The 22,970-nt window shown below is 42.8% G+C and overlaps 1 protein-coding gene across 1 annotated transcript in view; it reads left to right on the top strand.

Annotated features, from left to right (window-relative positions):
* The window catches only part of ODAD4 (outer dynein arm docking complex subunit 4), a 50,014-nt gene that overhangs the window by 7,266 nt on the left and 19,778 nt on the right, over positions 1-22,970 (top strand). Inside the window, exon 8 of the mRNA XM_036757240.1 lies at positions 9,710-9,796. Coding sequence (XP_036613135.1) covers positions 9,710-9,796 — 87 coding nt within the window. The remainder of the gene's footprint in view (positions 1-9,709; positions 9,797-22,970) is intronic.

Raw genomic sequence — 22,970 nt, 5'->3', positions numbered from 1 at the left:
ACATTTAGGAAAATTGTATCTACTGTATTCCTTTGATCCCCCAGGCTAGAAATCCTGTCCAAAAAAAAAAAAAAAAAGAAACAAGTGTAATGAAGGGATTGACCAATGGCAGTAATTTGGCTTAACTTGTTTTTGATGAAGCCATATTGGCTCTTATGATCATCACTCCCTTTTTCTAGATATTTCCTAACCATCCCTTTAAGAATCAAATTCAGGCTCACTGGCCTATAGTTTCCAGACTCCACTCTTTTCACTTTTTGAGGACAAGATTTACCCTTCTCCAGTCCTGTAACATCTCTCTTCATGATCTTTCAAAGATTATCCACATTGGCTGCCAATTCTTCTGGTTTAATAATGACTCAGAAATGTTGTTCATCTGGCTGGGTGACTTGTACTCTTCCTACCTCCTTACTTATCTTGGGTTTTGATTCCCTATTAGCCATTTGTATTCTGTACTCTCCAATCCAAGGATAATTTTCCTTGGCAAAGAAGAAAAGCAAAGTAAGTGTTAAACAGCTCTACCTTCTATCTATTGTATATGCCATTACTCCTTCTACCCCGCAGAACAAGTCTGATCTTTCTCTGATCCTCCTGTCCTCCCCAATAGAAACATAGCTTATGGAGGCACTTTTTGTCGTGTTTAGCTTTCCTGTCAGCCATAGCTCATTCTGACATTCTTCTTACAGATCCATACTTTTGTCTTCATCTCTGTTATCTGCCATCCTTTGTATATGTCTTTTAAAAATCTAAGTTTCAGATCCTTAGGCATCCACATCAGTCTCATTAAACAACCTGCCACCCCTTTCTTCCTAATCTGATTAGTGCCCAGGATCTGAGCAACTAAGCTGGATTGTTGACCTTCTGTCAAACTGGGGTGAGAACTACTCTGATCTAAGCTTTAGAGACTGAGGGGCAGGGCTCTTATACTTAGATGGCTTTGGAGATGTTGTCTTCCACACTTACAGGCAGCAATTATCCTGAAGGAAAATTAATACTAGAGCCCTTGGTCTGAAGGGGCTTCAGAGAAAGGGGGTAAAATATGCATACAGCCTCCTGCAGAACATTGTCATTCAGCTCATTGAGAAAATCTTTTGTCGAGGTCTACACCAGGGCTGTCCAACCTTAGGTTTTTATTGAAACAATAGACAATATATTTTGATTTGCCATTTTAGTGAGAGCTCTGTGGTAGCCTGGCTTCATTTACTAAAGCATTTATGTAAATTTCTACACTTGTTGGTGGGCCGCATAAATCACACAGCTGGCCACATGTGGCCCGGCCAACATTTTGGACAGCCGTGGTTTACACTATGTCCTTTATTGCCATATTGACCTCCTGTAACCCAGGCCGATGTGATTCTGGTCCTCACCCTGCCTCTGCCTTGAATGCCTCTTTCTGGCTAGAGCCTTTCACCTCCACAGTTCCCTGATCTGGGTTAGTTGGCACATGACAGTTCTGCCCCGACTGTGCAAGAACTTCCAGCTCTCAAAACTTGGAAGGTGTCAGTCAGCACTGTGAAGGAAGCCATCTTGGTAACTTAGAGTTAGGGCTGCTCTAACTCCAGCCTACCTAGGAACAAGGCTGCAGGGCAACCAAACAGAGATGAGCCCAAACTCAGATTTCCAGTTGAGTCTAGCTATCTTGATTTGAATAGGGAAATCACAATGATCCAGAAGCAAGGTGGTATGATACATTGGAAAATAGGTTAGGCTTAGAGTTAAAGGATCCAGGTTCAGATTCTGGCTCTGCTAATTATCACCATGGGACCTTGGGCAAATCATACAACTTCTCTGAGCCTCAGTTTACTCATATTTAAAATAAGGGGGTTGAACTGAATAATCTCTAAAGTTCTTTCCAGCTCTATGACCCAAGGTGAATACATTGATTTTTTTCTGGATAAGTGTAGTAATTTTAATTCCTTCTGTACCTTCCCTCTCATTCTGGGTTCTAGTTAGGTATACCCCTTGTCCTTATGGGGTACTTACCACTATTGAACAAAAGAAGTACATTGTGGATTCAGAACTGGTTGACTGACTAGACTCAAAGAGTGTTTGACTGTCAGAGTCGGGGTATAGCTCTGCTACAGGGCTCCAGGGGTCTGTCTTTGTGGTCGTAGTGGTATTTTCTGTTCCACATTTTTATCAATGTAGTCATGATAAGAATGACATGAGGCCAAAAGGGAGAGATGTTACAGATAGCACAATCAGGATTCTAAAAGATGTTGACAAACAAAAGCTTTTGAGTCAGAGATAACAAGGTAAATTTTCATAGAAATGAATAAGACATCCTAAATTTGAGCTTAGAAAATAAATTATACAAAGTATAAAATGGAATTAGTGTGTCTAGATAGCTATGCAAATGAAAAAGACCTGGAGGTTCCAGTGGATGGCAAGCTTAATGGGAGTCGACACTGTAGCCAAAAGAGGTAACATCATCTTGACTGCAGTAAGAGCAGTATGATGTCAAGAAGTGTTTTAGCCCCGTTGAACCCTGCCTTGGTCATATCCCTGGAGTACTGTGTCCATTTCAGGGAGTCATGGTTTTTGGTTGTTTTTTTAAAAAAGGTTTTGTTTATGTCATTTGTTTTTGTGTCATAGTCATTATCTACCACCTTTGTGCTTCCCCCATGCCTGGAATGCTCTCTTTCTTATTGTTGACTCTTAGAATATGCCTAGCTCCCATACCACCTGCCTTATAAGGTCTTACCTCATTTTGCCAACTGCTAGTTCCCTCCCTTCCTAACTACCTTATATTTATTCAGTACATTACCTATATGTAATATGTGTATACACACATGTATGTGAGTGTGAGTGTGTGGTGGGATAGAGAGAGAGAAAGAAAGAGAGAGAAAGAAAGAGAGAGAGAGAGAGAGAGAGAGAGAGAGAGATTGATTCAGAGAGAGAGACCAGAACTGACCACACTGGCCATGTCCAAAAAAATGTCTCAATCTGCACTCTTAGGTCCATCATGCCTCTATCAGAAGGTAGAGGTAGCATATTCCAGCAGGAGTCCTTTGAAATCACGGTTGGTCATTGCATTCATCAGAATTCTCAATTTTTCAAAGTTGTCTTTACAATATTGCTGTTTTGTATAAATTGTTCTTCTGATTTTACTCACATCATTGGATCAGTTCATACAAGTGTTTTCAGGTTTCTCTGATACCATCCTATTTATCATTTCTTACAACATAATAGTATTCTGTCATTCATATATCATAATTGTTCAGCCATTCCCCAGATGATGAGCACTTACTCATTTTAGCATCACAAAAAGAGCTGCTATAAATAGTTTTGTATGTTCTTAGAGTTTATTTTGCTTAGGATTAATCCCTCTTTTAATCTTTTCTTCCCTTTATTCCCCATCTCACATCTCCCTGTTGTGAAATGCATTTCTGTACTCAATTATGTATGTACATATTCTTCCGTCCTGTGACCAGTTTAGATGAGAATGAGGTTCAAGTGTCACCCACTCTCCATACCCTTTCCTCCTTTTTTTGTATAGACTTTTATTTGCTCACCCTAATTATGTGAGGTAATTTTCCACTTTCTTCCTCTCCATTTTTCCCTACATAGTATATTTCTCTTCCCCACCTTTTCTATTTATCTATTAAGATCATCAAAACGGTATGAAAACCATTTTCAGGCCCTTTCTCTAACCAGACTCCCTCTATGTCCATGGATGATGATAGGGTTTTGAGAGCACACGTGTATCTTACTAAAAGGTTTATCTTTGTTTAGTTCCTTATAATTGTTGCTCATCTTTACCCTTTTAAGTCTCTCTTGACTCCTGTGTTTGTAACTCAAGTTTCTCTGCTCTTCTGGTCTTTTTTCTTTGTTAGAGGGGGGAAGTGAGGCTATTGGGGGTTGAGTGACTTGCCCAAGGTCACAGAGGTAGTGTCAAGTGTCTGAGGCCAGATTTGAGCTCAGCATCCTCCTGACTCCAGGGCCAATGCTCTATTCACTGTACCACCTGGCTTCGCCACCTCTGGTCTTTTCATCAGGAATGCTTAGAAGTCCTTTATTTCATTAAGATTCCATTTTTCCTCTGTAGGATTACACTGAGTTTTTCTGAGTAAATTGTTCTTGATTGTAAGCATATAGTTTTTGCCATCTGGAATATCATATATCTTCTTTAGAGGAGTGGCTGCTAAATCATGTGTGATCTTGATTTTGGCTCAACGGTATTAGAATTTTTTTCTTGCTGGCTGCCTTTAACCTGGAAGCTCTGGATTTTGACAGTAATTGTTGTGCCGAAAAAAAGCAAGCAAGACCCGGATATAAATTTAGATGTGGATTTATTGAAGCACGCGACTGTTCGGAGTAATTACTCAAATCGAACAGCCCTGAGCAAAGGGAGAGAAAGAATATTTAAAGGGAAAGAACACAATTAGATTTCCGTGAAGATGGGGACACAAACAGTGGGACAAGCTGAGGCAGGATCATTTCTGTGGAGATGGGGACACAAACAGTGGGGTCCGTGGAGATGGGAGTACAAGCAGTAGAGTGAGCTGGGGCAAGATGGAGAAACTGAAAGCGGGGGGTAGGGTATAACATAATGTTCCTAGGAGTTTTCCTTTTGGAGTTTCTTTCAGTAGGTGATTAGTGGATTCTTTCTATTTCTGCTTTGCTCTCTGGTTCCAAGAGAACTGGGCAATTTTCTATTATGATTTTTGAACTATGCTAATATAGGCTCCTTTTGTGGTTACAGCTTTCAGGTAGTCCAATGATTCTTAAATCTTCTCTCTTCATTCTTTCTTCCAGGTCAGTTTTGCCATGAGATACCTTACATTTTCTTCAGTTCTTTTTCCAGTCTTTTGACTTTGTTTTAATATTTCTTGTTGTCTCATGTGGGGTCATTATCTCCTATTTGGTCCATTCTGATTTTCAGAGAGTTTGTTGCTTGAGCAAGGTTGTGTACTTCTTGTGCCATACTGTTCATTCCCTTTCTGTTTCCTTCTTCCCTAGCTCTCATTTCTTCTCCATTTTTTCCTCTAGCATGCTCATTTCACTTATTAAAACAATTTAGCTCTTTAAAAAAATTCTTGCTTCATCTCTTCCAGGAATTCTACTTGAATTTGTACCTAAGCTATGTTTCTCTTTGAGAGATGTGTTGGAGTAATTTTCTTCTGGGTTTAAGTTTTGGGTATCCCTGTTGCATAATTCCTTTTTTGTAGTGGGATTTTTTTGGGGTGGAGGATTGTTTGCTCATTCTTCCAGCTTACTTCTTGACTTTGGATTTTATGCTAAGGCCAGTCTTTGCACATTTCTGAAAGGAATGTCTGGGTAGACCCTGTACCTACTAGATTCTTGTTACTCCTTTCTCAGCCTATTGATTGTTCCAAGAGCTTAGGGACAGTTTAGGCATGATTTCAATGCTCCAGAAGCGTTAGGATCCAGGGAAAGTCTGATTGCTGACCCCCTTGTCTGAATTCCGTAGGTTCCTAAACTGAGTTTGTGCCTAAGCAAATGTAAGGGCAAGCAAAGTGGGACTTTTTAACTGTTTTTTCTTTTGGAGTGCCTCTCAGCACTAAGGCAATTAAGTGCCTTTGATTGAGTCTTGCCTTTGTTTGTAGGAAGGCCCACACTCTTTTGCTAATTAGGTCATATGTGAAGCCCTAGAGGTATGAAGCCCTTGGGCCCTGAAAAGGGTATATATACTCTGAGGTTAGCATTTCGTTTGGGGCTCACTCATTGGAAGAGTGTTGGTATGAAGACTCTGGGTAGCCGATAAGGAGCCCTCCGGCTTTGAAAACCCAGATGTTGGTGCTTCTCTCTCTGGTAACTATGTATGTATAGCTTTGGGCAGACAGCTAGAAGCCTGTGTCATCCATTTGTGTTATTTGTTTTGTTTGTATTTTCCTCTGTAATTTCTGTTTGTGTTTTCTCTGAAGTTCAAGGTGCTGACTTTTTCCCCTGAACTAAGTGAATGATATATGTATGTTTAATTAAAGTAAGATTGCTAACCCCTTAAAGTTGCTTTCCTTAGAAAAGCAGATCAAAGAATCTGTGCTAGCAACCCTTCTGTGTGCTGGTGTTATTGGTCTTGTACAGCCACAGTAGCTGCAAGTAGCATTGTTGTTACAGCAAAACACTTGTGTGTTTGCCCTTTCATGGAGTTTCAGTAGACTACTCCTAGACACAGGTACTATATACCTGCTGGAAAGCTCTGCTGATTCAGAGCATCAGAATTTTAGGTACCCCTTTGTTCTGGGATTTCAGACCAGGCGGGAAGCTGGAACTGAGACCCTGCTCCACTTAGTGAGGCTTGCTTCTGAATTTGCTCCTTGCTCGGCACATAGCCCAGGGCCCTGGGGTGACTGTTCCTTATCCTGGAATTCCACACCCAGGTAGAAGACCTCTCATCTTCAGTCTGTCCTGGATCTGTAATCTGGAACTAGGTAATAAATAACAGAGCTGCTTGGAGGCACCTATTCCTGTACCCTGCACAAGATTAGGTCCCTCTGTATTGGATCTGCTGTCTCTTTTTGCCCTAGTGTGCAGCTTCTTCCTGTGCTGGAATGTTCTGCATGGCCACTCCTGGCTAGACCACCTCTCCAAAGTCGAGAGAACTGCCTCCATGTGTCAACCTGGGCTGGGAAAATGATTCCCTGTGATTTTCTTGGATTTCCTGCTCAAGACTCAATCTTTTGTGTGGAGGAGGTATGAGGGAGAGCGCAATTCTTCTTCCTGCTACTCCCCTCTCTGTATCATTTCTTGCTTCTTACTAAATTTCTCTGAATTCTTCATATTCAATTTTCTTAAAGTACAATGTCCCATTGCATTCGTACACTACAATTTGTTCAGCCCTTTGCCAGTCCATTTTCCTTCCAGAGTCTTGCTGCTATAAAAGGTGCTGCCACAAATATTTTTAATGTATGGGACCATTCCCCCTGTCTTTGATCTCCGTAGAGTTTGTGCCTAGTAGTGATACCACTGTGTCAAAGGAGATGTGAAATATCATTTCTAGAATAATTCCAAATTAAATCAGCGCTTAAGAAATGTCTATTGATTGATTTCTTGTGTCCCAAATGCTTGGATTGGTTTAGAGCTTCACCAGTAGTGCATTGGTGTGCCTGTCTCCTGGCAGCCCCTCTAACTTTGTCCGTTTTTGTTTCTTCTCATCTTTGCCAGTCTGGCAGGTGTGAGATAAAACTTCATAGTTGTTTTAATTTATGTTTCTCTTATTAGTAAGGATTTGGACTATTTTATCTCCTGGGTTGAGATTTCTTTTTTAAACTGGCTATTCCTGTTCATTGCTTATTTATCTAGCAGGGAATAGGTCTTGTTCTTATATGTGAAGTGAGCAACAGGACATCTCTCTTAAGATAAGGATGTCTGCTTGGCCAACAACCCCAGTTCTTTGTAAAAAGGAAGCCATATGTGATAGTTCCTCATCACATAAAGGAACCTGTTTCCCCTGTAACTGACTAAGCTTCTTTTACAGATACACGCCTTTCTTCTGGTTCCCCATTTCTTGTGCTAGTCTGGCTCTGCAGTCTTCTCTTCTTTCTGGCATTGCTCTTTTTCTCTCAAAATCTGGTCTTGGTTTGTTTTAGTGCTGCTTGTATTTTGGTTCCCACTCCAGGCCTATCCTGCATTCTCAGCTTTGGCATTTCATGGCTCCTTCCTCTGTCATTGGATCCCCATCCAGTATTAACCACCAATCTCCTGCCCTGTCCCAGGCCTCAGGCCTGGCCTATTGACGAACAAGCCCTCATCTGTTACAGCAGGAGTGGAGCAGCTTTGGCGTTGTTACTTTCCACCCCCATTCTGTTCTCTATACACTCCAATCCATTCTGTGTACCCCTACTACTTTGGCCCAGTGGATGGAGGTGCTGGGCCTGGAGTCAGGAGGACCTGAATTCAAATCCTCCCTCAGATATTTGACACACTTACTAGCTGTGCGACTTTGAGCAAGTCACTTAACCCCAATTGCCCTGCCTTTCCTCCCTCCAAAAAAAAGCCAAAAAAAACAGAAAAGAAAAAGTGCTTAGCAAAGTAGCTGGCATATAGTGTTGTGGTTCAGTTCTTCAGGCATGTCCAACTCTGCATGACCACGGGGACCATAGTATTCCAGCCCTTCTGGTTCATGGGGTTTTCTTGGCATATATATTAGAGTCATTTGCCATTTCCTTCTCTAGTGGATCACCTTTTGTCAGAACTCTTCATTATGACTTGTCCGTCTTGGATAACCCTGCATGGCATAGATCATAGTTTCATTGAGCTATGCAAACCTCTCTGCTGCCACAAGGCAGTGATCCAGGAGAGGTGGCACATAGTAGGCACTTTATAAATGCTTATTCTCAAACTATTTTCATGTCATTCCTTTGCTTAAAAAATTTCAGTGGCTCTCTGTACCTTTTGTATCTAGTTCCAACTACTCTGCCTAGTTTTTAAGTACTCTGTAATCAGACTAACACTGTATCTAATACAAGTTATCAGACCTTATGACTTACTTTTGTGCTGCTTCTCACTGCCTTTCCATCCCCACCAAGGTAGTATCCATTCTTGCTGACTGTCCCATGACTATACCATGCTCTTGCTCCCTCCCTGCCTTTCCTTTTGTTCATATCTCCTTGTCTGGAATACTCTCTTTCCTAAATTCTACCCCTCCACATCTTTCCCATCCTTTGATGTCTGGCTCAAGTCCTAGATTCTCCATCAGTCTTCCCTGATTACTTTTCCTTCCTCTCTTCCCAACCTCTTCCTTATGATTTCTATCACACAATTGACTTCAGTATATCAACAGAGATGTATGTGGGCGCTACCTTCACCTACACAGACCACAGCTCTTGTGCTTCACAGCTGATAGTTTCATCCTTGACTTGACCAACCAGGTGATTCATTTCCCCAAACTTCCTTACTAGTCCTTATGTGATAGTCCATTACCTGGCCTATAGTCAAAGCCTTTCTGTATTGATGGGACCTGCCAGCACTTGAGTTGTCCTGGGAGGGAAAGAACTCCCAAACCATCTCCCAACGATGAGGAGGTCACACAATTTAGCACTTAATCATTTACTGTTTGATGTCTCTCATCAGTTTGTAATATTGTTTTTGCCTCCCTGACAAGGTCCTGAGCTCCTCCAGGTTAGAAGTCATGCCTTTTACTTGCATATTGTCACAGGGCCTAGAACAATGGTGGACAATGCATATGTGCTGTTCAACAGATAGAGTTCTATAAGAGTGATGCAACCAAATTGTGGCATGCTCTGAAAGCCATTCTAATGAATTTGGACTGAGTCCTAAAATAAATGAGGAGCAACTGGTTTTGAGCAGAAGAGAGACGTGATGAATGTGTTTTAAAAAGTTCAGTCCAGTAAAGGCAGAGAGGAGATCCTGGAGGCAAGGAGACCGTTGTCAGGGGACTGCTACTGTAATCCAGGCACAAGATGATACTTGTCCACCCTAGCCAAGGTGGGAGGCAGCATGGTCCAATGAAAAGAACTCTGGTTCATATCTGACACTGATTACCTGTGTGACCATACTCAAGTCATCCAACTTCCCTGGACCTGTTTCCTCATCTGTAAAATGAGTTGGTTAGACTGGCTTGCTTCTGAGGTCCCTGCCCACCCCACATGTATGATCCCATTCTACAGGCTGGTAGCAGTGATAATGGAGAGAGCTGAAAAACGTGAAATCCACAGCCAGGGGCTGCTTTAGAAGTCACACTTCTTAGTTGAAGTAAGCAGCATTTTCAACTCTTTCCACACAGTGACCTGACCGATGCCAAATCTCGAGCCCTGGATAACATTGGCAGGGTCTTTGCAAGAGTTGGGAAATTCCAGCAAGCCATCGACACGTAAGTGAACAGGCACCCCCCCACCCTGGGCTCCCCACCTCCCATAGTGCTCTAATGATGGTAGGGGTGAGACTGAGAGGAGGGGCAGCAGCAGGACAGACAGAGTGCTCGTTCTGTTCTGTTCTGTTGGAGGTTCAGTGAATACAGTGCTGGGCCAGGACTTAGGAAGACCTGAATTCAAATCCTGCCTTAGACACAGACAGCTGTGTGACCTGGGGTGAGTCATATAGCCTCTCAACTTAAGTTTCCACATCTATAAAATGGACATGATGATTATAGCACCTACTTCCCAGAGTTATTGTGAGGATCATATGAAATGACACGTATAGAGTGCTTTGTAAACCTTTAAGCTCTGTGTAAATGCTAGCCAGCTATTATTAGCTCTTGTTACTATTTTTCAAAAGCAGAAATTAATTTCCAGCTAGCTATTAGCTCTAAACCAGTTATATGTGAATTTGTTTCAGACACACACAGAGTAACTGGAGAAAAGGCACCAGTGAAGCACAATAGTCCCAGAAGGAACTGCAATATAAGAGCCCAGTTCCCTAATATCTGATGATTGCCCAAAGGTTAATAAGTACCTTGAATAGGATGACCTCAGTTCAAGGTGCCAAGCATTAGTACCTGCAGAGCACTAAGCTAGGTGCTGTTGGGGGGGGGGAGTGGCCTTTATCCTCATGGAGTTAACAGTAGAAAGTGGGGAAGGAGACATTCCCAAAGGGGAATGGTAGAAAAGCAGTGAGAATTGGTAATATGCCTGATCACAGCAATGGCAAGGGAGATATAAAAGTCCCCTCTACTTGGAAAGGTCACAAGGAAGACCACTCTTCTTCCCAAAACTCAACCAAAACAATGATTTTCCAGGACAGATATACCAAGCTACAACTGACCCATAAACCACTGGCAAATTAACCAAAAGGATAAAATACATCTCAAATGCTGGCAAGACAAGGGTCTAAGGCCAGTTATCTCAACAGTGGTGATTTCCAAGCCTTCCACCAAAGTCCAGAGTGATTAAATTGTGACAAAAGCCCAAGAATAGGAGCAGAAAACTCAAGGCTCATTTCAAGGCCTAGACCTGTGATCAGCCAAGCTCTTCTTCTTTTTTTTTTTTAATCTTAAAGAAGCCAGGGCAATTGAGGTTAAGTGACTTGCCCAAGGTCACACAGCTGCTACGTGTGTCAAATATCTGAGGCAGGATTTGAACTCAGGTCCTCCTGACTCCAGGGCTGGTGCTCTACTTGCTGCACCACCTAGCTGCCACAAGCTCTTCTAATTCCGGAGGACATGGGGGAGATCAGACTGAGAGAGGGTGACTATAGAAGCATGCAGTGTTGCCATCTAACATTCAGAATGGTGGTGGGAAAGTCAATCAGCAAGTACTTATGGAATAACAAGTTAAGGCTGTGAGGTACCTTGTAATTTATTTGTGTGTGTTTTTATAATAATAAGAGCTGAATTGTATATAGTACTATTGTTGTACCAGAAGCGAGCGAGCCACACCACAGAGTATAAATTTTAAGTGGAGAATTTATTAGCCGGCGGCCATTGGGGTACTGGAACCACAAATCAATGGCCCTGTGCTGGGGTGATGTCTTGACTTATATAGGACATGTGGGGGTACAGTGATTAATTATCTCCTGGAACCTACAGGCCAGGTCACTGGGTGAGGGGAACAGAAACAAAGGTCCTGGCTGATCAAAAGATTCAGTCAGGTTATCGTACTAGTGGAATAATCTCATTTACATTCCTTGGTGGAGTCACGGAGCCCCAGGGATATCTGCTAGAAAGGGTCTGCCAGGTTATCCTTCAGTGGGATGGTCCTATCTATTGACATTCCTTGGTGGAGTCATGGAGTCCCAGGGGGTTTGCTAAATGCCAAAGATATCTGAGTCCATTCTTTTCAGGGGTGCTTGTCAGTAGCTAGGGGTTTCTCAGGGGTTCCTAATTTTCCCTGTATTAAACTATAAAGTTTGCACAGCACTTTGCTGTGTGCATGATGCAGTCAGAAACCACCTAGGACAATATATCCTGATGTGACAAACTATCAAAAGGAGGTCTTGCACCAGAATCTTTTTTCATTTCTTCCTCGGGAGAGACCAGGGTTCTAAGGAGACTACCTCCACCCTGACCCTCTTCCTTTGTCTATGATTGGGCTGTTTTGCCCATAAGAAATAGAAATACCCAGTCACTTTGTGACCCAGAGTAAGCACTGCCTGAGTATCACGGCATCTGTGAGGGTTTGGAAGTTTATTTGGTTGAGCATAGAAAAGGGTTCAAGTATTGAGCTGCTACAGAAAGGGAAGGAATATTTTGACTCCCTCTCCTCTTTCCCTAACCCTTGGAATATGGACCCTGCCAGTCTCTCCCAGTTATCCCCTTTCTTCTCCCACCAGGTGTGGCCTATTTTCTAGTTGCCTCTCTTGGCTCCAACCCTTACAGAGGGATTTCTTTGCATATGGTTTAAGGCAAACAATGGAGAAGGCAACTGTGACTCCTAAGGGGCCAACACCATGCCGTATCTCCCAATCAGACTGTCCAACTACTTTTCTAAGTCATCAGTCACAGGCTAGGAGAAAAAAGAGAACCAGATAGATATGATTACATCTTTCTCTGCTTGTGGAAAGTTTATAAAATATAATTATATGGTTACATCTCATATAGCTCAGGATTCCCTAGGTGGAAGGTAATTGGTGCCATTTCACTACCCCCACCCCTACCTCCCATTCCCTGGCCTTGCCTTTACAGCTGTTCAGTTTGTAGATAAGAAATAGTTAAGACTGACCAGATATAGCTGGCATCGATGCTAATTAAGTGGAATTTGTGAATACTCTTTAAAGAACAGTAAAACTTTGAATTTCACATACATCTTCTTGGATAGGAAGAGAGAGAAGACAGGCATCGACTGGCATCCATTCTCTTGAATGGAAAGTCAGCAACCCCAGTAATTCAGAGCTGTTTGGTGGGGTGCCTCTGACTGTCCCAGGGGCTGGCTACTGAAGGTAGAGCGGGGTTGTCACTCACAGAACACTGACTGAGGTTGCCCAACTACTTCCATATCCAGGCTCTCCGCCACTGGAGCTGAAATCAAAACTGAACATATGTGTTGTTGTGAAGGTTCTCAGGTATTCAGTTCATCCCTTCATGTACTTGCTCCTTTTCAGGAAATTTTCCCTTTTCCCTTGCTTGAGAATGAGGGAGGAGTGGACAGTCTCTTTCAGTGGGTGGCAGCAGCAGCCTGCCTGTTTCCAGAGGCTCCCTAGAGGCTGAAGACCTGACTTCTGCAGGCCCAAACTGACCTCCCAATACCCGGCTAAAATAAGTACTATTCTGTTCTCAAGGAGCTTTCATTTTAGCAGCCTTTGATCGAAGGATTGGCAGAGACCAAGTCTTTTTTTCATTCTTGCACCTTAATGGAAACTGTAAGCTTCTGGAGGGAAGGGACTGTGTTTTGTTTTGTCTTTACCTCCTCCTGGACCAGCTGAGTGCCTTGCACATGGTAGGGCCTCACCAAATACTTATAGAATGAATTATAAATTAATAAGTGGTAGGTCCTTAAAGCTTCTTGTTGAATTCTAATGACTTAAAAATAATTACATGCTATTAAAGCCTATTATACTTGAAGTGCAGTAGGAATTCAGAGAGGGCCAGGATCAAATATTTTAAGCATAGTTTCTTGCCATCTTTTGTCCAGATTAGATTAGATTTGTATAGTCATAGGATCCTAGATTTAGAGCTGGAAGGAACCTTAGAGGCCTTCAAATCCAACCTCATTTTACAGGTGAGGAAACTGAGTGACTTGTCCAGGGTCACCCAGATATCAAATAGCAGTCTGAGATTTGAACAGGCCTCTAACTCCAAATCCAGGGTACCTTTCATCTGCTCTAGGAACTTCCCTCTTATACTGGCTACAGAATTATTCAGAAAGCCATAGAGTCCAACAGGACACCTTCAAGTAAAGATGGCAGCAGAACTGCTTCCAACCCCTAGAGGGCAGTGAGCTCACAAAAGAGAGTCTGTAAGCAAGGAATAAAGGAGCTAGGAGCCGCAGATTCGGATGAGGAAAATGCTAAAGTAAGCATGTAATGTCTTAAAAATCGCTCTTATTTTTTCCAATGAATAAACATTTTCTTTTCATCTCACCTCACCCCCAAATGCGGAAAAAAACAAAATGAACCTTTGTAACAAATATACAGAGTCAGGCAAAGCAAATTCCCTCATTGGCTACATCTGAACTCTCTATGGATCTCATTCAGTACCTTGAATCTGTCCCTGCTCCAGCAGGAGGTGGGCCGCATGCTTTATCCTGAGTCCTCTGGAATCACAGTCGGTCAGTGTTGCTCAGAGTTCTTTCAAAGCTGTTGATCTTTCTGGTGGTGCTGTATAAAGTGTTCTTCTGGTCCTATTCACCTCACTGTGCCTCAGATCCTACAAATCTTCCCAAGTTGCTCCAAAACCATCCCCTTTGTCATTTTTTTTAACAGCACAGTAGTATAAAGTGACCATAGAGTCAATCAACCAATATGGACCAGTGTGTGGGTGCAAAACAGGTGCTTTGAGGAGGTCTGAAAAATTCAACAAACTCAAATGTTTAACATATATTGATTAAGCATTAAGCATTTATTAAGCATCCTAAAACACGAGAGGCATAGTATGAGACTTTAGGGGGAAACAAAGGCGAGAATGAAACGGGCCTTGCTCAGAAGTTTACCTTGTGTATGGGAGGAGGACAGGGAAAAACAAATAAATTAGTATAACACATGATGAAATGGTGGTGGTGGCGGTGTGGGGAGGAAATATCAGACAAGGAGCTCTAGGAGAATTTGAGGTGGGAGAGAATAGTACTAAGAGGGATATCAGGTAAGGCCTTAGGAAAGAAAGGGCCTTTGATTTGAGTTGGGGTTGAGGGGAGGGGGGTGGTAAGGATTCTGAAAGTCAGAGAGGAGGCCTGAGTATATTCCAAGCATAGGAGGAGGTGAATGCAAGGAGGCAGAGGATGGAATATCAAGTTGGGGACAGCATGTATCTGCCACCAGGACTGGTGTCTCTCAGTATGAACCTTTGAGAACCATGGGGATTTTCATGTGTTTGTACCTGAAAAGACAGAGCTCCTTCCCTTTATCCTGGGGGTTGGAGGGTGTGGCAGAGCCTCTATTACATCAATCAGCTATCTACTGAAAGCTGATGGCGGCTACATGGCCCAGTGGAAGACATAAGTGCAAATATAATCTCAGACCCTTATTAGCCGGGTGACCCTGAGTGAGTCAATTACCTTTTGTCTGCCTCAGTTTCCTCAGTTGTAAAATGGTGATATTATCACCTTCCCAGGGTTGTTGTGAGGATCAAGTGAAATAATCCTAAGGTGCTTTACACAGCACCTGGCACATGGTAGATGCTATGTAAATGTTGTCTGTCTATTATCATCATCATTATCATCCTTTCTCTATTATTATTCTATTACCAAGATATCACCAAGGCTTATATAACTCTGGACTAGTTAACATGTATCCTGTTCTTTTCTAGCCAGGTACCCCTCCCTTCTTCCCTAACCGCTTTCTCAGCCAGTTGTCCCCATCCTAGTCAAACTGGAGCTTCCTGGATTTTGCACTTGGATAGGATGTACCCCTCTCCCTGGTGGTGCTTCCCCCTCAGTCTTGGGGCTGAGGAGAACATCTAAGTTGCTTTCCATTTGCCTTCCATCATCCAACGCCCTCCCACCTCCCCAACTAAGATTAGGCCAGACACCCAATTGGCCCTGAGGCTCAGAACTATGTCAAGAAACCACTGGAAACGTGGGACAGGGATGGGTCTGAGCTGGCGTCCTGTCCCTGGAGCACCTTAGAGATTATCTAATCCCAAACACCCTTTTTGTTGATGAAGAAACTGAAACCCAGAGATGCTGAGTCACCATTTTATTTGAGGTCATACAATAGTACACATAAAGCCTGGATTTAAACCCAGAATTTCAGAATTGGAAGGGACCTCAGAGACCATCCAATCCCACCAGTGTCTGAACAAGATCCCTCCCTACAACATACCACACAAGTCGTGTCTTCTTGTAAGGAAGTTCTTCCTTATTTTACTCCTGGGTCTGGCTCCCTATAACTTCTGCCCGTTGCTCCCAGTTCCACCTTCTGGGGCCATTCAGAACAAAAACAGTTCCTCTCTAAATCTTGTGTTCACTGCGATGATAGTTTACTCCCTTTCCCTGTGATCATCCCTTCAGGGAAACTGAGGTAGAATGGAGATGAAAGTCATGGGAGTTGGCTTCTGATGAACTGAGAGACCAGGACATTTGAATGTGAATATTGAAGTCCCCAAAGAAGAGGAGGGCAAAGGTTGGGATAGAGAGGACAAATATGTCAGGTACTGAAATTTTTGGAAAAGGAGACAAAGTGACCTGTAGGCTAGAACATAAGATGTAGCATCCTGGTTGCCCCGCTCTGGACACTCTCCGGCTTATCACAGGACATAAGGCCAACTTTCAGTAGATTACAGTGAAGTAATTGCTGAAGTAACTGTTCTGCTACATAGGAAATCCAAACCCAGAAGCAGGTCACCTATGAATAATTTAGAGCCAAGGTCCACCCAAATGTGCAGTATGCCCTCTCTGCTGTTTTTCTCCAGCCCCTGGGGCCAGTGGCCCTCCGCACCAGGCTCTAGCTCCTGGGACCACTTGCGAATGAAGGCACAAAGTGCACCATCTGCAGGTCCAGGAGAAGAGGGGATTGGTGCCCAGCTCTTGCTGACAAACTGAGGTTCCTCATCACTGTAGTATTATCTTGCATAGGGGGGCATTCTGACTGGAGACCTTCAGTCAAAATTCCACATGTGGTAATGGCAAAGGAAAAAAATATTACTACTGTAATATGTGTTTTTAGGCTCAAGTCTGCCAGAAACAATTGAATCAAATAATTTCTAGCTGAGAGAGAGGGGGAGGGAGGAGAGAGAGAGATCCCAAACTACCATATTCCCCCAAGTCCTCTGACATGACTTCCTAAAGACAGTTTGAGGTAATATTTATAGGAATACTGAACAATATATATGCAGTTTGGGTTAATATTCAGGAATAGTTGAACAACAGTCCTGTTCCTTTCACTTCCCTCTGGAGTAAACAAAGGAACTTCCTCCCTTCGATGGGTATCTTAATCCTCAGTGAAGAAGGGTAGGACATATCTCCAGCCAGTTGCTTCAAGGGGATGAGCAAAAAGGAGACTGCTCTTAGATGGGTCCAGAATCCATTCTCTTCTGGGGTGGGGAAGGCAATGATGTAAACAAGATAAGAGTTACTCTTTGTTGAAAGGTTGGTATCCAACCTTAATCCATTTCCCTTAAGAAAAGCCTTTTTGTCCTCAATCTATCACCCATCTTTACATGGTATTTTCCCCACAAATCTGGAAGAGGCTTTAGAGAGAAATAGTGTTTATTAATATCTTCAGTTTTGCTAAAAAGGAGGTTTGGTAATATGTTTTCACAGTTGTTTTGCTCCATTGGCTCCTCAGTCAAGGACATACACCAAATGTCTGAGCCTTACTCTTCAAGCAGGATTACTATGGAGATATTTCATCATCAGTACAGTAAAACCAGCTTGTCTCATGACAGTTTAAACCCAGCTCGCATTCTCTTTTAGTAAGAAAACAATCCAATTCTTGGTGAGTTATGTTTCGTAATAATGGAAAGAGCCAATATTGAAGAATCAGAAAGCAGTGTCTCTGTGAATGCCTGACTGCCTCAAGCTAGTTATCTCTACTGTAACTTTTCTGACTGCTCTTGCTTAAAATCTCAAAGGTCAGAAGAATCTCCTTTCATAGTCCATCTTCACCCTAAAGAACAAGATCAAGGCAGCTTTGCCCTCTGCTCCGTAGGAGATTTCTGTCCTCTCTGAGCCTGGCTCAGTTTGACAGGCATGCTTACCACCTGATGCTGTCATTGGAATGGGTCATACCCAGTGTACTTTTGATGGTATATCAGTAAGGCAGGTGTCACAATATCGGTGGTGACCAGTTATGTATGGTAGAATATAAGAGAGTATCCATATAGAAGGCAGAAGAAGTGAAACGTTTATTCAGACACTGACTGGAGGATCAAATCCCAAAACCAATAACTCCAATTCAGCATAGCAGCAATTATATCCCAAAACCAGTAAGTCTGCTTCATTATAACAGCAAAGAACTTAAAATACAATATCACAGCAGGGAGCCAAGCCATCACATAACCTTCCCTCTGCTGGGGCCTTCCTGTAAACACTCACTCACAAATCCTAGCTGTCTGCTTGCCTGCATCCTCTCCTCCCTCAGTTCTGAGAGCTTGCAGTTCTGAGAGCCCTTGCAGTTCTGAGAGCTTAATGGCTACCCTCAGAGTATATATACCCTTTTTAGGGCTTCACACCTCTGGAGACTTAATTAGCCAAAAGGGTATGGGCCTGGGGCTTCACACCTCTCCTGACCTAATTAGCAAAAGGATGTGGGCCTTCTTACAAGCAAGCCTCCCTTAATCAAGCTTCCCTTAACTAGCTCCACCTGAGGCCTATTAAGGGATTAATGGTCAGGGAAGAATTTTAATCACATTAACACCACAGATAGTTACTTAGTGCCAGAAGCAAAAGTCCTTCTGGGCTCTTCTGCTGCTTTCCTGGATGAAGGGAAAAATGATCAGAATGCCCATAGCCTCTTTCTCTACTGCTTCTTTTGATCCCCAGAGGACATACACAGAACAATGTTTCAGAGAAGCCAATTTCTTTTTTGAGAACTGACAAGTGAACAGACTATTTAAAAGAAAAAAGGAATAGAAAAAAGCCAGTGCAAAGTAGGAGATAGAAGGGTGGAAGTTTCATCATTTTCGTTCATGGCAGACAGGGAACACTAGTTATTAGAGCAGCAAGCTCTTGTTCTCATCTTTCTTTCTCAGTTGTTAAGTGGCAGTGGCCATGGCAGCAGTGGTAGCCATGACACTCTGAGTGATGGGTCTTTTCTCCCTTCCCCCTTCTCTTCCCGTGTTCCTCAGAGCACCTTCCTGATCCCTCCTTTTAGGACAAAAGAAAGGAACTCTACGTTGTCAATTCATCAAGTATTTATTAAGCACCTACTCTGTGCTTAGTACTTAGTACTACATTGTACTAAGTGATGGGGTTACAAAAAAAGGAAAAATTGTTCCTTTTCTCAATGAGCTCACATGTAATGAGGCAGACAGCATGCAAGTAGCTGAGTGTAGGATGGACTGAAATGGGGAAGAACTTGAGAAAGGAAGACCAAGCAGAAAGCTATAGAACTAGTCCAGTTGTGAAGTGATGAGGGCTTACGAGGGCGGTGTATCAGGGGAGAGAAAAAGGTGTCTTGATTGATTGAATTGATAGATTGAATTTTGCAGGGGTTTAAGAGAGAGTGAGGAACCAAGGACTACACCTAAGTTGTAAACTTGGGTGATTGGGGATGGTGGTGGTAGTACCTTGGATAGTGAAAAGGAAGTTAGGAAGAAGGGAAGGTTCAGAGGGAAAGGTAGTAACTTTGAGTTTAGACATGTTAAATTTGAAACACCTACAGGACATCTAGTTCAAGACAGGAGAGATGGAAAGGCAGATCCAAGAATCATCTACATAGAGACCGTTAGAATTGGCAATTCAGACATTGGTAACTTGGAGAAAGCAATTTCAATTGAATGATGAGGTTAGAAGCTAGATTTCAAAGACTTGAGAAGATCAGCAAAAGGAAAGGAGGTGGAGGGACTGATTATGCATAGCCTTCTCAAGGAATTGATCACCTTTGGGTGCCAATAGATCAAGTGAGGGTTTTTTGAGGATGGGATAGACATGGGCCTATTTGTAAGCCGTAAGGAAGTAGGCAATAGACAGGGAGATATTGGAGATTAGTAAGAAAGTGAGGTAATGGGGTAATCTGCTGGAAAATATGGGATAGAATGGGATCGCTTGTACATCTAGAGGTTTGCCTTCATAAGGAGAAGGGCCATCTCTTCATTTAAGACAGATATGCAGGGAGAAATAGTAATAGAAGATATCTGAGTTATGTGAGGTGACCAGGAGTGAAGAAGAGGCAGCTCTTAAGGTTCTCCAAAGAGAGGGCTGGGGTAGGGTGAGCCATGAGAGGTTTGAGAAGAGATGAAAAGGTTTGGAAAAGCCAAAGTGGAGAGTGGCTACTGGCAGTAGGTCAGGATAGAAGAGGTTACTTACCACGTTTTCTCATTGCTTTTCTTGATCATTTGGTGTAGTATGAATTTCAGGGTTTTTTTTTTTTCCCAGAGTCAGTAGGTGGGAGCTGGGTAGTCAGTCTTTGTTTAAGCAGCCAACTTAGCCAGAAATCTCTAGGGTCCTCTCTTGACCCATGTGTCCAAGGTTGTCTTATAAAGCACTCATGGCCATAGAGCAATATGCTCTGGGTAGTGCCAACTGATTCCTGGTACCATGTATGAGATCAGGGACAGTCTAGAAGAGTACTCGTTGGATAGCTTTAACTTCTGCCATTTTTTTTTCAACAGTTAAGTACAGACTTGAGTCATTTGTCATCACTGTCACTTCTTGCCTTGTATCACTTCTCACAGTCCTTCCTCAGCCATCTGCGAATGCTACCAGTCATCCATAGACAATTCAAGCAAAGGATGTTGGTTTAATGAAGCAAGGTTCATAACAGAATAGCATGCTGTCTGGAAGTCCCTAACTTTCAGCTGTCCTCCCATTTGCTTGTAACCCAGATCCTTGGGTGTCACATATGGCCTTGTCTCCGTTAGGTATCACTATAGCTTCAGTGTTGTATGGCTTTCAGGATAGGGCATCTGTTGTCCACAATAGTCTTCCCTGGCTGGTAGTACATGTTGAATTCATAGTTGGCTAGTGCAGCTGTTTGTTTCTGGCAAACAGCATCCCGCATGTCGGTGGATTATTGTCAGTCTCCACTTGCAACTTTACTCCATATATGTAGTCCTTGAACTTCTCAGTGGTAGCCCACTACAAAACCAAGAATTCCAACTCGTATGTTACTCAAACTGGCAAATGCAGCTAGTGGTTGATGAACAAGTTCCCTTGATAGGGTTCTCCTCTCAAGCCCTCCAAGCTGGCATCTGTATGCAGGACAAATGGCTTGCCTGAGTCTGCATAGGCCATCACTGGTAAGTTTAAGGCCAAGTCTTTGAAAGTTTGCTCAGATATATCTATATATTGGTCTTTGGAAGGCCTTGTGGGTTTTTAAACTACTTTGTATTTCTTGTTTTTCTGTTTCTGGATCTTTTCAATGCTATGTGAGCGAGGGAGGAGATTCAGTGGTTTAGCAACAGCAACATAATTCTCAACTAATTTGATAGTATCTACCAAATCTTAGAAAAGTCTTGGCTAAGCCTGATCTGAGCAATGCAGACATCCAGGGATAAGATTAAAAGTATTTATGGCTTGTATTTCTTTACTAAATAAAGTATAAAGAGAATGAGGATGAAAGGAGGGAGGGAATTGAAGTGTGGAAATGAGAGATGTAAGCAGGGGTGGAGACCCATGAGGAGGTGGGGTTTAGGTGTTTTCGGATGGGCTGTGAACCCAGAAATTCAACTATGAACTACAATCATCAAAGGAAAAAAACCAGAAATGGCATAAAAGATGAATTTTTTAAAATCACGATTTTAATTTTTGTAGTCCACGTATACTAATTATTTATAGTAGTAATGCTGGAAAGTTCTACTTTTAAAAAGTAGGAAGAAAGAATCAACTGTATTTAAGCACCAAAATGGAGAGGAAAAAATGGTTGTTTTAAATCCCAATATGAGCCTCCACACATAACATGTAGCAGGGGGTTGGTGGTGCTTGGATGAAGAAGAAATTATCTGTTCCCTCTATCTGGCTCCCACTGTCCTCGGTTAGGAGGTACACTACTACCTTCAGATGTGACTTTTTGTCTAGTCTCAGCCCTCAGCTCCCTCTGCAGGGGGGAGAGTTCTTTAAACCTGTTGGGGAAGAACAAAGGGACATGGGAGGTGCCCAAGGCAATTGACTCTGGGGGAAGCCACTCCTCCTCCTTACTTGCTAAGCCTCTTGCCCCCTAACATCACGGTTTAGCTCCATAGTGCCTAGGAGAATCCATGAGGTCCAGAGTAGCTTTTTTTTTTTTTCCTTTTTCCAGTATTTTGGGAGTTCTCACACTACTTATCAATCAGATGTCTTTGATTCTTGCCAAAAACCCCAGCCAGACATCCAGGATTTGGAAAGAGGGTTTTTTTCTCTCTGTATGTATTTCAGACAGATGGAACCATAGCTTGTCAGTCTGCTGCTTCCTTTAATTCCCCAGAACGACATGCCTACTCCCTCCTCTCCCCCCAAATACAGAATGTTATTTTGGAGAAACCATTTTTTTTTTCTTGAGTACCCTTGACTAACACAGAGCAAACAGACTGTTCAAAAGAAATAAGGAAGGTAGAAGTCCATTCCTTAAGAGCCAGGCAGCACAGTGGGAGACCAGAATAGGAGTTTCCCCAGGGTGTTGGCCTGCAGGGAGCAGCTGCAGTCTCTTGCTTTCTCCATTCTCTCTCTCCTGCAAGTCTGTGGTTATGAAAGTGGTTGCAGCAGTAGTGGGTGGCTGGGGGCTTTGAGACATTGGGCTCTTCTCTCACATCTCCTAAGATTTCAGCTTCTCCTCCTTCAAGGATGAAGGGAGAGCTACATCTTTTCAGGTACAGACACACAGTTTCCAAGGCTCCTGGGCCTCACTTCTTGGAGCCTTTCTATTTGCCTTCAGATACTGGTCTCCAATGCCTTTTTCACATAGCTTTATATGCATGTACTAGAACCCCAGATTCTGACTCTTCTGGGCTATTGCTAAGGTTTTCAGTGTACAACTAAAATGCTCTGGTCTCCTTGAGGAGAATCAGGAAGACTTCTAGGTGTCTGGATTCTTGCCAAAGCTAATACTCCTTAAGTAATTTGTTCTCAAAATCCGAATAAACCTTGGCAAAGAAGTTTTAAACCAAGAGATGTCTCTCCCTCGCCACCCTAGAAACTCTGGAGATACTGACTGCTTTTCCATAGCTTGCATTGGATTAGTCAGAAAACATCCCCTTATGTCTCTGCCATGTCTGCCCTCTGACGAATGAAATTTGCATCTTCGAGATTCCTGCCCTACCTCAACCCCTTGCTTGGCCTGGACCGCTACTCATTCATTGTGCAGCTGCTCATTGTCCAAAAACC

This window comes from Trichosurus vulpecula, chromosome 4, assembly GCF_011100635.1.
Source record: "Trichosurus vulpecula isolate mTriVul1 chromosome 4, mTriVul1.pri, whole genome shotgun sequence".
NCBI lineage: Eukaryota > Metazoa > Chordata > Mammalia > Diprotodontia > Phalangeridae > Trichosurus > Trichosurus vulpecula.
The sequence above is the reverse complement of the archived record's forward strand: the minus strand, read 5'-3'. Positions and strand labels throughout refer to the sequence as shown.